This window comes from Mustela erminea, chromosome 11 (genome assembly GCF_009829155.1).
Source record: "Mustela erminea isolate mMusErm1 chromosome 11, mMusErm1.Pri, whole genome shotgun sequence".
In the NCBI taxonomy this organism is placed as follows: Eukaryota; Metazoa; Chordata; class Mammalia; order Carnivora; family Mustelidae; genus Mustela; species Mustela erminea.
The window spans coordinates 12,360,052-12,378,252 of NC_045624.1; the positions used below are offsets into that span (position 1 = coordinate 12,360,052).

At 38.4% G+C, this 18,201-nt stretch overlaps 1 protein-coding gene across 1 annotated transcript; it reads right to left on the reverse strand.

Moving 5' to 3' along the window:
• Positions 1 to 683: 683 nt before the first annotated feature.
• Positions 684 to 1,627, reverse strand: LOC116569546 (putative olfactory receptor 9A1). Its single transcript, XM_032305835.1, is given in 2 exon segments — positions 684 to 895; positions 898 to 1,627. Coding segments are annotated over 2 exon segments (942 nt in total).
• Positions 1,628 to 18,201: the final 16,574 nt, after the last annotated feature.

Here is an 18,201-nt window from a genome sequence, read left to right on the forward strand (position 1 = left end):
GATGAGCACTGGGTGTTGTATGTAAGTGATGAATCACGAAATTCTACCCCTGAAACCAATATTACAATGTATGTTAATTAATTAGAATTTAAATAAAAATTTGAAACAAAGAAATAAATAAAAATAAAACAATTAGAAACCATAGATTTTAAAATAGACTATAAAAATAAAGATTGCATAGAATGCCAAAAAAAAGAGATGAGTGTTCTAAAGATGAAAAAAATCACATATCTTATATATATATATATATATTTTTTTTAAAAGATTTTATTTATTTGACAGGCAGAGATCACAAGTAGGCAGAGAGGCAGGCAGAGAGAGAGAGAGGGAAGCAGGCTCCCTGCTGAGCAGAGAGCCCGACGCGGGGCTCGATCCCAGGACCCTGAGATCACGACCCGAGCCGAAGGCAGCAGCTTAACCCACTGAGCCACCCAGGCGCCCCTATTTTTATTTTTAAATATATATTGTAAGATGTATTATAACTACGGAAGAGTGTATAAACAAATATATCTGATTCCCATGCAGGAATCATCTGATTATAAGTTAGAGCACAATCAGTGTCTTAAAATTTCCTTGTACATCACAAACCACTTGGTGTTGAAAATGATCATTTCAGATTGCATTATTGCTTTCAGATTACTCCAGTTCATGATGATGAGTCCATGATTGTCCTTAGGACATAGCTACCCCTTGAGGAGTTGACAGCAGCGTTTCATGACATCTCGAAAGGCCTCTATAAATTTCTCATTCCGGAGGGTGAAGATGAATGGGTTCAGAAAAGGGGTCACCACTAAAACCATCAGTGATGCTACCCTGTTGTACTCAGCTGCCTGTGTTTGCTTGGGTTTCACATACAGAAACAAGCAGGTGCCATAGCCGATCACAACAAAGGTGAGTGGGATGCACAGGTAGAGAAGGCTTTCCTTCGACCAGAGGCTGAAGGGATCCTGAGGATGGTGGGGATGATGTAGGTGTAGGAGATGACTGTAGGAATCAAAGAACCAACAATAATGAATACAGCCATTAAAAAAAGAATAAACTCTGTGAAAAGGCTGTCATCACAGGATAATTTAAACAATTGCCCCCAGTCACATAAAAAATGATCTACCACATTTGATTTGCAGAAGGTAAGCTGAAATGTGGCACAGACAGGCCAGATTTGAAATAGGAACTCAAACACCCATGACACAATGACCACCCAGATGCAGGTGTGGCTGTTCATAATGATGTTGTACCTCAGGGGGTTACAGATAGCCATGTAACGGTCCACAGCCATCGCTCCCATTAATATAAATTCTGATGTGCCCAAAGAAAGGTACAAATATAATTGTGCACTACATGCTGTCAAAGATATTGCCTGCATCCCAGGAAGCAGTAACTCCCAGAGCATCAAGGGGACAGCAACTGATGTGATCAGGATCTCTAGGACAGAGAGGTGACCAAGGAAGAAATACATGGGGGATTGCAGGCGTTTATCAACACAGACAATCACAATGATGAGCATGTTCCCCATGACTGTCACTGAGTAGAAGAGGAAGAAGGTAGCAAATAAGGTATGGCGTAATTCTGGGGAGCCAGGGAAGCCTAAGAGATAGAATTCAGTGGCACTAGAGTGATTCCCCAACATTTAGTTCTGAGCAGTTGTTCCTTGTGAAATCTAAAGAGTAAAAAAGAGATCACAGTGCTTCTGATCCAAAATAAAAACAGACTCAGGCAGAGAAAATATTCCCCTCCTGTTCACAGACTCCAGAACATGACTAGGAAGGGTTCAGGTTCTATTGTCCCCTTTACATGATCACTGCTAAACTTTTCTTTTTTTTTTTAAGATTTTATTTATTTATTTATTTGTTTGTTTGTTTATTTATTTATTTATTATTTATTTTCAGCATAACAGTATTCATTGTTTTTAGAATAATCATTATATAAGAAGAAAATTAAATCTAGCCAAGAAGATGAGCCCAGCTGCTAATGGCATATAGGCACATAGGCAAGACAGATAGCCCCCTGCCCGGTATACCACCTGCATCTCTCAATCCACAGCCTTCCAGCCTTCCACTGTGCTGTGACTAGCCACCCTGTCACCTTCCTGACCAGTGCATTCCTTTTTACCACTAACTCCCTTCCATCTTGAATGCCCTAAACTATGTGGTCCACCAAATATATTCTGTCTGTGAGTCCTGCTCCAGAATCACACACTGTAGAAAAGACTTCCTGCCCAATCCTGCCCAGAGCTGGCACGTGTTTTACTTTGTTTCTTCATGACATAGGGTCCATTTGCATTACATCCATTTGAAAACTTTTCTTTTCCTTCTGTCATCATTTGTGTTACAGCTAGGCATGGGTATGGACAACTCTTTGAGGACTTTCTGTAAGATCTTGAGGGCAAGGACTGAGTATTTCAGGTCAGCTAGCTGCTGGAGTGAATTACCACTTTCTTCCTCCCTATTTTTGGGAGGGGATGTGCGCCCTGCTTTTCTCCCTCATAAATGTGACTTCTCATAGGCGACAGACTAACCAGCACCTGGGCTTAATCAGTCAGGGGCCTCACTCTTCTAAGCCTAATACCAAAAATCCACCAGACTGACAGAGGAGGGACTCGAGGAGGGCACAGGTGGAACTGCCATCCTAAACCTCCACTTGTCCCACACTACGTCATGTTGCGACTGGCAGACAAGAGGCTAAAGGTCCAATTTCAACATCACCCTTTTGTGAGGCTCAAAACCCTGGATCCAGCAGAGTGTCAAAGCCACCAAATGTGATCTCTGGACTCGGCCCAAGACCTACATATAAGTGTAGGGCTCTATCTAACAGAAAGTAAGGAGAGTCTCCCCAGAGCCAACAAATAGATTTTTCCTCCAAAATCATATGAAAAAGATTTAGCTGTCACTAAAATAAAATAGACCAAAGGACCTAAGCCCCTTAGGGTTTCTGGGATCCATCCTTCATTTCCTTCAGGTCTTTGCTCAAAGGCTTAAATTCAGGGAGTTTTTCCACATGATCCTTTCTAAAAGAATACAGTCCAGCTTTTACTCTCCAGCAGCTCACCGGGATCTATTCATCTTTGCTCTCCTTACTAAAATTGTGTTTTTACTTTTTGTTTATTTTCTGTCTCCTATTTTACAATGTAAGCAACCATGAAAGCAGAAACTTTGTCATGCCTACTGTTAGACACTCGGTTAATATTTTTAAATGAATAAATTAATTAGTCAATCAATTAAGGGATAAATCTGTGAACAAAGCTTATCCAATCCTGGCTTTGACCAATTTTTGAAGGAAATTCTGCTTCTCCTCCCTTCAGTCTTCACTAAAATGCTGCCCTATTGATATGCAGCCCTCTCTGCATATCAGAGAGGAGATGACAACTGGGTAGCCAGGATCAAGAACAGACTTACTAGGAGAGATGTACTCTCACTCTCCAACCTCATTCTCTCACTCTTACATCCTCATGCTCTCGCTCTCATATTCTTATTCCCTCACTCAGTAGTCTCCTTGCATAATTTTTGTTTAGCCGGGACCAGATGCAAGGAAAGGATACAGGAGTGTCCTGACAAGAGCAAGGGTCTGTGCCTATGCCCAGCATTGAGTCAGGGAAGAGTTGAATTTGCTCTCTGCTGTTCAGGGCAGATTTGAAGATGAGCCCAACCACTCTGCTGTCCCCTTCACCACTCTTCAGGCTGTAGGTGTCCTTATTCTGGAGAGCAGCCAGGCCCAGAACTTCCTGTGCCAATCCCCTCTTATCCTCTCCTTCATAAAGGGGAACCCTGACAGACACTCACCTCCAAAGAAAGAGACTAAACTAGAATGTTCTACAGCTCTCCAGGGATCATCCCAGGCTATTTCCTGCCTGACTAGTGCTGAGCACGCTCTGTGGGCCAGAGCAAGCTACTGCTGTCCTCACTCTCAATGCAAGAGAAAACTGTTTTCATATGAGTACATAGGGGAAAGTCCATTAATAACAGTGTTGTGGAAGCCCAATTATCTCTCCCTCTGACTTTTTTCTCCCTCTTTTCTTCTCTTCATTGTCCCCAAGGAGACTTTTACACTGAGGAACTAAATCTATTCAACTTCAGAGAAACCCTAGGGATGCAGTCAAGGAAAAGCCAGAAAAACTTCTCCCCTGAGGCTAATTCAATTTTAGAACTTTTGAAACTTTATTTTTTCTTTAATGGCCAAACTTGAAATCTCCCTTGTCAGGAGTTTCTCAGCCCCTTGGCAGCCTTATTCCCAAGTCCCAAGTTCTTGTTACCACAAAACAGTTGAAACTAACCTCTGATCTCTTACTGTGCATCTCCCTGATTTGGCCCTACAGAGCCTAGGTACCCCCAAGTGGAAGACACCACAAACAATTCCAAGACATATATCAAAAATCAACACACCAGAGATGAGCAATGATGTGAGAAAAATGGCAAAGTCAGTCCTTCCTTATCAGCTACTTTAAATGTAAATGGTTCAAACTCTTCAGTCAAAATGCAGACATTGGCAGGATGAGTTGTTGTTTTTTTTTTTAAATGAGCCAACTATTCATGCTGTCGACATGAAAGTCATTTTACATCAAAAGACACAAATAGGTTGGGAATGAACAGATAGAAGATATTCCATACAAGTACCAACAAAAGAGAGCCAAAGTGACTATAGTAATGTCAGACAATATAGACTTTGAGTCAAAAACTAAGAGACAAAAGACATTATATATTAATAAAAAGATCAATTCATCAAAAAACACAATGATTATAATAATATATGTTTCAAACAATAAAGCCCCACAATATATGTAAGAAATATTAACAGAACTGAAGGAAGAACTTCAATACCCCACTTTCAATAAAACATCTAAACAGAAGACAGTAAGGAAATAACTTGAAAAACAGAATAAACTTACTAGGTCTAACAGTTCACACTACCCAATAAAAGAATAGTATATATTCTTCTCAAATGCGCACAGAACATTTTCCAAGATAAGTCATATGTTAGACCAGAAGTCTCAATAGGGTTACAAAGACTGTAATCATACAAAGCATTTTTTTTCTGACTATAATCAACAAAACTAAAAATCAAAACAGAAAGAAAACCATTAAATTCATAAATATATGTAAATTAAACAGCATACTCTTAACCAATGAGTCAAAGAAGAAATTAGAATATACTAAGAGATAAATGAAAATAAAAATTCAACATACTAAAGTATATGGGATGCAGCAAAGCTAGTGCTAAGAGGGAACTTGATATCTGTAAATACCTACTTTTAAAAAAGCATAAAGATCCCAAATGAGTATTTTACACGTTATGGCGTTAGGAAAAGAAGAGAAACTAAAACCAAAACTAGAATAAGGAAATAAAAATTCAAGAAAAGATAAATAAAATAAGGGATAGAAAAGCAATAAGGCAAATCAATAAGATCAGATGTTGGTTATTGACCAAGAATGACAAAATTGACAAACTTTAGCTAGATTGACAAAAATAAAGAGAGAGAGAGAGAGAGAGAGAGAAGACTCAAATTACTAGAACCAGAAAAGAAAAGACATCATTATCTTTTTCACAGAAATAAAAATGAGTATAAGAGAATACTATGAACAACTGTATATAACATACTAGATAATCTGGATGAAATAAATAAATTCCTAGAAACACACAACCTACTAAGACTGATTCATTATGAAACAGAAAACCTGAAAAGACCTACAACAAGTAAAGAGATTACATTGGTAACTAAAAACCATCCCCAAAGTGTTCAGAACCAGATGGTTTACTGGTAGATTCTACCAAACACTTCAGAAGAATTAACACCAACCCTTCTCAAATACCTCCAACAAATAGAAGAAACTTTCTAACTCACTGTATTAGACCAGTATTATCCTAATACCAAAGTCATATAAAGACAACACAAGAAAATAAAATAAGAGACCAATATGAATATAAATGCAAAAATCTTCAACACAACACTAGCCAACTGAATGCAAAAGCATATTAAAGGATTATATAGTATGACCACATATGCTTTATCCCAGGAATGAAACAGCAGTTCAACATAAGAAAATCAAGGAATGTAATGCAGCACATTAATAAAATGAAGAATTAATAGAAATAAAAATTAGAATAGTAATAGAGTGAATAGAATGAAGGAGGGAAATCACACTATCATCTCAATAGACACAGAAAAGGCATTTTTTTTAAGATTTTATTTATTTATTTGACAGAGATCACAAGTAGGCAGAGAAGCAGGCAGAGAGAGAGAGAGGAGGAAGCAGGCTCCCGGCTGAGCAGAGAGCCCGATGCGGGGCTCAATCCCAGGACTCTGGGACCATGACCTGAGCTGAAGGCAGAGGCTTTAACCCACTGAGCCACCCAGGTGCCGCAGAAAAGGCATTTTAACAGGGAGGAGTCAAGATGGATGAGAAGTAGCAGGCTGAGACTACATCAGGTAGCAGGAGATCAGCTAGATAGCTTATCAAACCTACATTTGATAAGCCATTTGAACACCTACAAATCCAATGGGAGATCAAAGAGAAGAACAGCAATTCTAGAAAATCAACCACTTTCTGAAAGGTAGGAACGGCGGAGAAGTAACTCCAAAGCGACAGGAAGATAGACTGCAGGGAGAGGGACTGGCTCCTGGCAAGCGGCAGAGCAACGGAGCACAAAATTGGGACTTTTAAAAGTCTGTTCCACAGAGGGACACCACTGTAGAGGCTAAACCGGGGTGAAGCCCACGCGGGGTCAGCGTGGCCCCAGGTCCCGCAGCGTCACAGAAGGATCGGGGGTGTCTGAGTGTCGCAGAGCTCGCAGGTATTAGAATGGGGAAGCCAGCTACAGAGACAGAACCAAGGAGTGAGCTCTCAGCTCAGGGTTACCTTGAACCGGTTGCAGCCTGGGTAAGCTCGGAGCGCACCCGCAGGCCAGGGAGATGAGAGTTATAGGGCGCTGTTCTCTGAGGGTGTACTGAGGAGTGGGGCCCCGAGCTCTCGGCTCCTCCGGGCCGGAGACTGGGAGGCCGCCATTTTCATTCCCGTCCTCCAGAACTCTACGGAAAGCGTTCAGGGGACAAAAGCTCCCAAAAGCGAACCCGAGCAGATTACTTAGCCCGGCCTCGGGCTGAGATTACAATTCCGCCTCGGGCAAAGACACTTGAGAATCACTACAACAGGTCCCTCACCCAGAAGATCAACAAGAAATCCAGCCACGCCCAAGTTCACTTACCAAGGAGAACAGTGGAATTCCAGAGGAGGAGAAAGCAAAGCATGGAATTCATGGCTTTCTCCCCATGACTCTTTAGTCTCGCAGTTAATTATTTTTTTTAATTTTATTTTTTTTCTTCTGCTAAATCTTTTTTTTTAACTTTTACCCTTTCCTCTTTTAACGTTTTTAAACTAGTTTTGTCTTAGCTATAACTTTCATTAAAAATAATAATAATAATAATGTTTTTTGAAACTTCATTATTATAGTCATATTTTATCCTTTATTGTATCTAACTTTATTTTTGGTATACACATAGTGTTTTTTCTTCTAAAAAAATTTGGGGTACAACTTCTTCTAATAGATCAAAATATACCCTAAATCTAGCTCCAGGCTTATTCTAGTCTCCAGCCCAAGCAAATTCTCTCCACTTTCTCTTTATTTTCCCAACCAACTTACTTTATCATCTCCTTTTTTAGAAATTTGAAAAAAATTTTTTTTCACCTTGTAGGCATATTCCATACCTTCATCATGTTTACCCTTATATATATTTTTCATTCTTTAAAATTTTGGAAGGTAGTTTCTTCTAAAAGACAAAAATACTCCCCAAATTAAGTGGGTGACCCTGTTCTCATCACCAATCTAATATATTTTTTTCTTTTTTCTTTTTTATATTTCTTATTTGTTTTCTTTTTTTCTTTTATTTTTTTTCTGAACTTCTTTTTATCCCCTTTCTCCCTCCCACAATTTGGGGTCTCTTCTGATTTGGTTAAAGCACATTTTCCTGAGGTCTTTGCCACCCTTTTAGTATTTTATTTGTTCCTTCATATATTCTTATCCGGACAAAATAAAAAGACAGAAAAACTCATGACAAAAACAAACAAACAAACAAGAGGCAGTACCAAAGGCTAGGGACATAATCTATACGGACATTGGTAATATGTCAGATCAAGCATTCAGAATGACAATTCTCAAGGTTCTAGCCAGGCTCAAAAAAGGCATGGAAGATATTAGAGAAACCCTCTCTGGAGAGATAAAAGCCCTTTCTGGAGAAATAAAAGAATTAAAATCTAACCAAGTTGAAATCAAAAAAGCTATTAATGAGGTGCAATAAAAAATGGAGTTTCTAACTGCTAGGATAAAAGAGGCAGAAGAAAGAATTAGTGATATAGAAGACCAAGTGACAGAGAATAAAGAAGCTGAGCAAAAGAGAGACAAACAAATACTGGACCATGAGGCGAGAATTTGAGAGATAAGTGACACCATAAGATGAAACAACATTAGAATAATTGGGATTCCAGATGAAGGAGAAAGAGAGAGGGGAGAAGAAGATATATTGGAGAGAATTATTGTAGAGAATTTCCTTAATATGGCAAAGGGAACAAGCATCAAAATCCAGGAGGTGCAGAGAATCCCCCTCAAAATCAGTAAGAATAGGTCCACACCCGGTCATCTAATACTAAAGTTTACAAATCTTAGCGAGAAAGAGAAAATCCTGAAAGCAGCCCGGGAAAAGAAGTCTGTAACATACAATGGCAAAAATATTAGATTGGCAAAAGACTTATCCATAGAGACCTGGCAGGCCAGAAAGAACTGGCATGATATATTCAGAGCACTAAACGACAAAAACATGCAGCCAAGAATACTATATCCAGCTAGGTTATCACTGAAAATAGAAGGAGAGATAAAAGCTTCCAGGACAAACAAACACTGAAAGAATTTGCAAACACCAAACCAGCTCTACAGGAAATATTGAAAGGGGTCCTCTAAGCAAAGAGAGACCCTAAAAGTAGTAGATCAGAAAGGAACAAAGACAATATACAGTAACACAGTCACCTTACAGGCAATGAAATGGCACTAAATTCATATCTTTCAATAGTTACGCTGAGGTAAATGAGATAAATGCCCCAATCAAAAGACACAGGGTGTCAGAATGGATTAAAAAAACAAAACCCATCTATATGCTGACTACAAGAAACTCATTTTAAACCTGAAGACACCTCCAAATTTAAAGTGATGGGTGGAAAACAATTTACCATGCTAATGGACGTCAGAAGAAAGCTGGGGTGGCAATCCTTATATCAGATCAATTCGATTTTAAGCCAAAGACTATAATAAGAGATGAGGAAGGACACTATATCATACTCAAAAGGTCTGTCCAATAAGAAGATCTAACAATTTTAAATTTCTATGCCCCTAATGTGGGAGCAGCCAACTATATAACCCAATTAATAACAAAATCAAAGAAACACTTCGACAATAATACAATATTAGTAGGGGACCTTAACACTCCTCTCACTGAAATAGACAGATCATCCAAGCAAAAGATCAACAAGGAGTATTATGCCTCCATCAGAAAGGACGAATACCCAACTTTTGTAGCAACATGGACGGGACTGGAAGGGATTATGCTGAGTGAAATAAGTCAAGCAGAGAGAGTCAATTATCATATGGTTTCACTTATTTGTGGAGCATAACAAATAGCATGGAGGACATGGGGAGATGAGAGAAGGGAGTTGAGGGAAAAGTTGCCTCAGCAACTTCTTCCTAGGAACATCACCAAAGGCAAGGGAAGCAAGGGCAAAAATAAACTATTGGGATTTCATCAAGATCAAAAGCTTTTGCACAGCAAAGGAAATAGTTAAGAAAACCAAAAGACAACTGACAAAATGCGAGAAGATATTTGCAAACGATGTATCAGATAAAGAGCTAGTATCCAAAATCCATAAAGAGCTTATCAAACTCAACACCCAAAGAACAAATAATCCAATCAAGAAATGGGCAGAGGACATGAACAGACATTTCTGCAAAGAAGACATCCAGATGGCTAACAGAAACATAAAAAAGTGCTCTACATCACTGGGCATCAGGGAAATACAAATCAAAACCACAATGAGATACCACCTCACACCACTCAGAATGGCTGGAAATGACAGATGCTGGCAAGGATGCGTAGAAAGAGGAACCCTCCTACACTGTTGGTGGGAATGCAAGCTAGTGCAACCACTCTGGAAAACAGCATGGAGGTTCCTCATAAAGTTGAAAATAGAGCTACCCTATGACCCACCAATTGCACTACTGGGTATTTACCCTAAAGATACAAATGTAGTGATCTGAAGGGGCACGTGCACCCGAATGTTTATAGCAGCAATGTCCATAATAGCCAAACTATGGAAAGAACCTAGATATCCATCAACAGGTGAATGGATAAAGAAGAGGTGGTATATATATATACAATGGAATACTATGCAGCCATCAAAAGAAATGAAATCTTGCCATTTGTGATGACATGGATGGAACTAGAGAAATGATGCCTAGAGAAATAAGTCAATCAGAGAAAGACAACTATCATATGATCTCCCTGATATGAGAAGTGAAGAAGCAACGTGGGGGTTTGTGGGGGTAGGAAAAGAATAAATGAAACAAGATGGGATCAGGAGGGAGACAAACCCTAAGAGACTCTTAATCTAACAAAACAAAAACTGAGGGTTGCTGGGGGGAGGGGTGGCGGAAGAGGGTGGTGGGGTTATAGACATTGAGGAGGGTATGTGCTATGGTGAGTGCTGTGAAGTGTGTAAACCTGGCGATTCACAGACCTGTACCCCTGGGGCTAAAAATACATTATATGTTTATGAAAAATAAAATTTTAATTAAAAAAAAGAAAGAAAGAAAATCTTTAAAAAAATTTAAAAAAAGAAAAGGCATTTAACAAACTCAACATCCTTCGATAATCAAAAGATTCAGAAAAGTAGGAACAGAGGGAACTTCCTCAACAGGATAAAAGGTATTCATGAAAGACTCAAAACTAATATACTCAATGGTGAAAAATTGAAAGTCTTCCCACTAATATCAGGAATATCTGGTCAAAAATGATCACTTCCACTACTGCTAGCCAATATTGTACTAGAAATTCTGGCCACAGCAATTAGGAGAAAAAGAAAAAGGAAAGAAAGAAAGAAAGAAGGGAAGGAAGGGTAGCGGGAAGGAAGGGAGGGAGGAAATTAAAAGTATTCAAATCAGAAAGGAGGAGTAAATCTATATTCACAGATGACATAATCCTATATATGGAAAATCCCAAAGAATCTCCCAAGAAAGCTCCTATAGCTAATAAATGAATTCCACATAGTTAAAGCGTTCATTGCTTTTCTATACAACAGCAAGGAACAATCAGAAAAGAAAATTAAGAAAACAATTCCTTTTACAATAACACCCAACGAATGAAATCCCTATTACCTAAAATACAACTTAACAAAGTAGGTGAAAGACTTGGACACTGAAAACTAAAACATTGCTGAAAGAAATTCATGCAGGCTATTATATGAATGAGCAAAAGATGGCTTCTGTGTATTGGTCCCTAGGTTGGTGACTTCTTCACTGCAGACTGAGACCTGACCTGTTAGCTTAACAGCCCACCAGCATCAAACTTAAACTTTTATATACCTAATTATTTTTTTAATATTGTATTTATTTATTTATTTGACAGAGAGAGAGAGAGATCACAGGTAGACAGAGAAAGAGGGGGAAGCAGGCTCCCCGCTGAGCAGAGAGCCCGATGTGGGGCTTGATCCCAGAACCCTGAGATCATGACCTGAGCTGAAGGCAGAGGCTTAACCCACTGAGCCACCCAGGTGCCCTCTAATTATTTTTAAATAGCCCAAAATAAGCAGATTTTTAGCCATTTTGAGCTTGCCTGCTTTGCGTATGTCCTTCAGGGTTGCATGGTAATATGGCCTTGTCCACTTTGTGTTATACTCTCCCTTTTTTGCTGTCTTTCCTGCAGATACCCTGATACTCTCTCTGCTCATTGAACAAGTTTTGTTCTCTCCTCCTGCCTCAGGGCCTTTGAACATAATATTCTTTTCTTTTCAAAAATGTTTTTCCCCTTTCCACCCACCTTTCCCAGTTAACCTTTAGTCATCCTTCAGCCCCTACTCAAAGGTGACTTATTCAGGAATGCTTTCCCTGAAACATGTGAAATACTCTCATTGCACACATTTCCTTTTTTTCATGGCATTTTTCACAATTTGTAATTGTGTGTGTGTGTTCAGTTTGTTGCTATTACTTTTCAGCACCAGTCCCCAACAGGGAAGAAATCATTTTCTTGTTTCTCACTGTTAGGTGGCATGCATTAAGGACACCATTAAATAAAAAACCAGGCTGGCCTGGTTTGTAGAGCATGTGACTCTTGATCTTGCGGCTGTGAGTTCAAGTCCCACATTGGGTGTAGAGCCAGCTTAAATAAAAATAAATATTTATATCTATGTATCTTTGCTTCTCTTTAATTGTAAATGAAGCTGAATATATTTTCACAGTTTTTAAAGTCTTTTGTATTTGTTTCTCAGAAAACTACCTCCTCATATACTTGCTAATTTTTATTGGCTTGTTGCTTGTTGGCTTTTCCTGTATGATTTTTAACACATTTTCATATACAAAGAAGTAAATATACTGTTTTACTCTCATACATATTAGGAATATCTTTACTAATTTGCTCTTTGCCTTCTGCCTTTGATTATGCTTTGCCATGAAATAATTTTTTTAATTTTAAATTCAATTAGCCAACATATAGTATTTCTTTTATGCACAGCTCTCAAGTTTTGTGCTATTTTCAAAGTCCTGCTCCAGGGTTACTTTCTTCTGCTGTTGTGAAATGTTTCCTCTTGTATTGTTTTTTTATGCTATGGGTGATCTTTGCTGTTTCTTTTCCTTAATTTTTCAGGTTTTTTTTCAATAACCTTTGCTACTTTTATAAACAGAGATAAGCAATTTTAAACTTTCTTATGTAAAGGAGATCCTACAAAGTTTACTCCCAAAATATATGACTTTTGTTCAATATAACATACATTCAATCTATTTTATTTCTTGCCCAATTGAGTTACTATATCATGACAAATTCTAAAAATATGTTAACTTTTCCTGAAGGAGTACTTTAATTTTGACCAATATAAATTAAGAAAATCTTTGAAATGTAGGGTAGACAATACTTAATATTAGTGAATATGAGGCTGAATGACTTACTCAAGGTCACATAGAAATTTACTAGCAAAACAGTTTTAGTGACCAGAGTCTCCTGATTCCTAGTGTTCATTATGAATACAAAATACTGTTTTTGTAGAAGGTTTCTTGGGAATAAGGAATTGTCCTGGATGGTCTGTTAAAACCTACAAACCGAAATTATAAGACTCAAACATAAAAGGATATGTTTGATTTTTGGCACATAATAGATGCTCAGTAAATTTTATCCATATATCTTATTCTAGAGTAAACTCTACAGAAGGGGATAAAATATAAATTTGAAAATGGGAACATTGGTTGGGCTCCCTGGGTGGCTCAGTGGGTTGAGACTCTGCCTTCAGCCCAAGTCATGATCTCAGAGGCCTAGGATCTCTGCTTGGTGGGGAACCTGCTGCCCCCTCTCTCTCTGCCTGCCTCTCTGCCTACTTGTGATCTCTCTCTGTATGTCAAACAAAATCTTTAAAAAAAATTTTTTTTAATGAAAATAAAAAAATAAAGAAAATGGGAACATTAGGGAAGGTATGTGCTATGGTGAGAAAAAAATAAATTAAAAAAAAAGAAAATGGGAAAAAAGAAAAATAGGTAAATTTCCTTTATAATTTGAACATATGGAAAGACTCACTGTGATACAAAATCAAGAAACAAAATAAATGATAGATAAATTTGACTAATAAATATTTTTTATTGTTTAAATTTTGCTTTTCAAAATGACTCTAACCTAAGTCAAACGCAACAGACAGATCTGGAGAAAATATTGATAAATTATAGCACAGATTAAAAGCTAATCTCCTTAACATATAAAGACCTCTTAGAATCAAGAAAATAGATTAAAACCTAATAGAAAAAAGTAAAAAATAGAAATAAATTGTCCTCAAAGATACACTAATGCCCCTTTAAAAATAATGTTAATCTTCACTTATTATAAGATAAATCCACATTAAAATTACAATAAGATATCAGTTCTCACCTATAAGATGGGCAAAAGATGATTTGCTGGGAAGACTGAGGCAGAACAGAGAAAACTGCTTCTTCCGATGACCAGCTCCTCTAACGGCAGGTTCAAGGACACTCTCAGAGAGAAGGGGGGTGGGTATGTCCACCTACTACCCTGTGGCACTGGAGATAAGTTTTAAGGTACATTCTGCCGTACTAATAGGATATTGATTCTTTTGGGTTATGTCTTATTATAACATTCCCAAGAACACACAAAAAAGGAAGAAAGATTGATGGTGATATGCATGTAAATATAATATATAGAAGCCTATCACTGACAAACAGGCTTAGATAGATAGGATCACTGCATCCCAAATAGGGATGAAAAGAAACATAGGCTTTCCCCTCTACCCTCACCCTTTTTCTGGCTCTGCCTCTGCAAAACCCACCACATGGAGTTGCTGGATTTCTTGTGGGTCTCTGTGTCTCAGAGACTAACCAGAAGGAAAAAAAGCAGCGGGGCTTGGTATCTGCCCCTGAACTCAACAAGCAGAAAGATACCTCCACCTTCCACTGGGAGTAGGGGAAGGAATAGGGCAACAGGTCAGGAGTGTGTAGGGGCAGTCTCTCCTCCTAGAAACCAGTGAGACAAGGAATAAGTGTAAGCACTGTACTCATAATGTATCACACTTGATCCATGACCCACCCTTCCAGTTATATGTAGCCAATCTTCTGTATACACTCCCTCTGTGTTATCCCCGCTCTGGACTACTTACTGTTTGCCAAAGGCTTACTTACCAAATGTTGTCCCTATCTCCCTGAATTCAGACTTCTTCTCATGCTGATTCTGACTACTGATATGCTCTCTTTTCCCATCTATGTCTATGAACATCCAATTAATACTTTAAGGACTGGCTCAAGTGATTACTCTCTCAAGTGATCCATTCCTCCTCCTAGATGTGATCTGCTCCTTGTTGGGATTTTCTAAGCACTCCATATGCCTCCTCTAGAACCCAGCAGTTCAGCATTGAACAGTTTTTTGTGGATATGTCCTATCCCAATTATGCAGCTTTGAGTTCACAGTGCTTAATTCTGAGACAGGGTCCACCTTTAGAGTCTTCACAGAGTTGGCTGCAGTATCTAACACGTTGCATGTATTCAGTAAGTCTTTGTTAAAAGGGGAATAAATGTGTGTGTAAATCAATATGAATTCCCTAGGTTTTCTTTTCCAAAAAAGTTTTGCCAATTGAGAATCCAAATGTTCTTTGATACATGTATACATGTGCGTGACTTCAAAAAGAGGTGATGTGAGAAACCAAACTGGTGGTTGCTGGAGGGGAAGTGGGCAAGGGATAGGTGAAACAGATAAAGGTAAAGGTGATTGAGGTAAAAACTTCCAATTATAAAAAGTCATGGAGATAAAAAGTACAACATAGGAAATGCAGTGAATAATCCTGTGATAATATTGTACAGTAATAGTGACTACACTTATCATGGTGAGCACTGAGTAATGTATAGAATTGTTGAATCAATATGTTGTATACCTGAAACTAATGTAACATTGTATGTTAATTACACCTCAAAAAATTAAGTTACATCAAAAGTTTTATAAATAGGAGCCCCTGGGTTGCTAAGAGGGTTAAATCCTCTGCCTTCAGCTCAGGTCATAATCCCAGGGTCCTGGGATCAAGCCCCACATCAGGCTCTCTCCTTGGCAGGAAGCCTGCTTCCTCCTCTCTCTCTCTGCCTGCCTCTCTGTCTACTTGTGATCTCTCTGTGTCAAAAAAATAAATAAAATATTTTTTAAAAGTTTTATAAATAAAATACAGTTGAGATAGAAATTGATTTCCATAATTTGGGTAGCAAAAAAAAAAGGTGATGTGCTTCTTAGGGATTTAATATCAAGTAATAATTTCAATTTATTGTATATTTATGTGTCAGATGTTTTACATTGGTTATCTCATTCAGCCACTATAACAATCCTGTTCCTAAAATAGTATCTAATAGTATCTAACATTTATGACATCTTTTAAGAACTAGATATGTAACATGTAATATATAATCTGCAACTAGTCTGTGTGAGAACAGTAGAATTATCTGGATTTTAATAAATAAGGAAAGTGAAATAGAGGTTATATAACATAACCAAGATTCTCATAAGTTGTAAGTAATAAATCCAGGAGGCAAATGCCAGCAGCCTAACTCCATAGCCTGAGCCCTTAGTCACTAGTTGTTATTATTCCTCTTTTTGGAATGACAAAACTGAGGTTTAGAGGGTTTAAATAATTTACCCCAGCAAATGGTTAATCATTTTATTCTTTTTGGGTTTTTTTTTGTTTTTTTTTTTAATGATCAGTTATCCAGCATATAGTACGTCACAAGCTTTTGATGTATTGTTCAACAATCCAACCACAATGAGATACCACCTTACACCAGTTAGAATGACTGAAATTAACAAGGGAGGAAACAAGTGTTGGCGAGGATGTGGAAAAAGGGGAACCCTCTTACACTGTTGGTGGGAATGCAAGCTGGTACAGCCACTCTGGAAAAGAGTATGGAGGTTCCTCAAGAAGTTAAAAATAGAGCTACACTATGACCCAGTGATTGTACTTCTAGGTATTTACCCCAAAGGTACAGATGTAGTGAAAAGAAGGGGCACATGCAGCCCAATGTTCATAGCAGCAATGTCCACAATAGCCAAACTGTGGAAGTAGATGAGATGCCCTTCAACAGAAAAAGGGATAAAGAAGATGTGGTGCATATACACAATGGAATATTACTCAGCCATCAGAAAGGATGAATACCTACCATTTGCATCAACATGGATGGAACTGGAGGGGATTATGCTAAGTGAAATAAGTCAAGCAGAGAAAGACAATTATCATATGGGGTTTTTTTTGTTCTTGTTGTTATTTTATTTTTTCAGCGTAACAGTATTCATAATTTTTGTACCACACCCAGTGCTCCACGCAATCTGTGCCCTCTATAATACCCACCACCTGGTACCCCGACCTCCCACCCCCCGCCCCTTCAAAACCCTCAGATTGTTTTTCAGAGTCCATAGTCTCTCATGGTTCACCTCCCCTTCCAATTTCCCCCAACTCCCTTCTCCACTCTAAGTCCCCATGTCCTCCATGCTATTTGTTATGCTCCACAAATAAGTGAAACCATATGATAATTGACTCTCTCTGCTTGACTTATTTCACTCAGCATAATCTCTTCCAGTCCCATCCATGTTGCTACAAAAGTTGGGTATTCATCCTTTCTGATGGAGGCATAATACTCCATAGTGTATATGGACCACATCTTCCTTATTCATTTGTCTGTTGAAGGGCATCTTGGTTCTTTCCACAGTTTGGTGACCATGGCCATTGCTGTTATAAACATTGGGGTGCAGATGGCCCTTCTTTTCACTGCATCTGTATCTTTGGGGTAAACACCCAGTAGTGCAATATGGTTTTACTCATATGTGGAACATAAGGAATGGAGGGAAGGACCACAGGAGAAGGGAGGGAAAACTGAATGGGAAGAAATCGGAGAGGGAGAAAAACCATGAGACACTCTAGGCTCTAGGAACCAAACTGTGGACGACAGAAGGAGGGAGGTGGGGGGATGAGGTGACCAGGTGATGAGCATTAAGGAGGGCACATGTTGGGATGAGCACAGGGTATTATATGCAACTAATGAATCACTGAACACTACAACAAAAACTTACACTGTACTATAAGCTCGCTAACTGAATAATTTTAAAAACTTAAAAAATAATTCCATCTCTAAATAAAGAAACTATGAAGTATAAATTACTTAATACATAAATAGATAAATTAGAAGTCCCTTTGACATCTTCCCAACCACTCAGATCCACCAGCAATGAGTGTTGTGGGAAGAAGACATGGGGTAGAGGTGGCAAAAAGAATATAACTCAAGACTCCCAGGCCTTTGTAGTGCTAGTATTATCAGGACAGTGATAGTCCCTGGACCAGAGCTGGTTCCTGAACTGTTTGTTACTGTTCTGTGAAAAGAACATTACAAACCTGAAAGTAGATATTTAGAAACATTTACAGCAATCTGGCTTGGTATGAGATC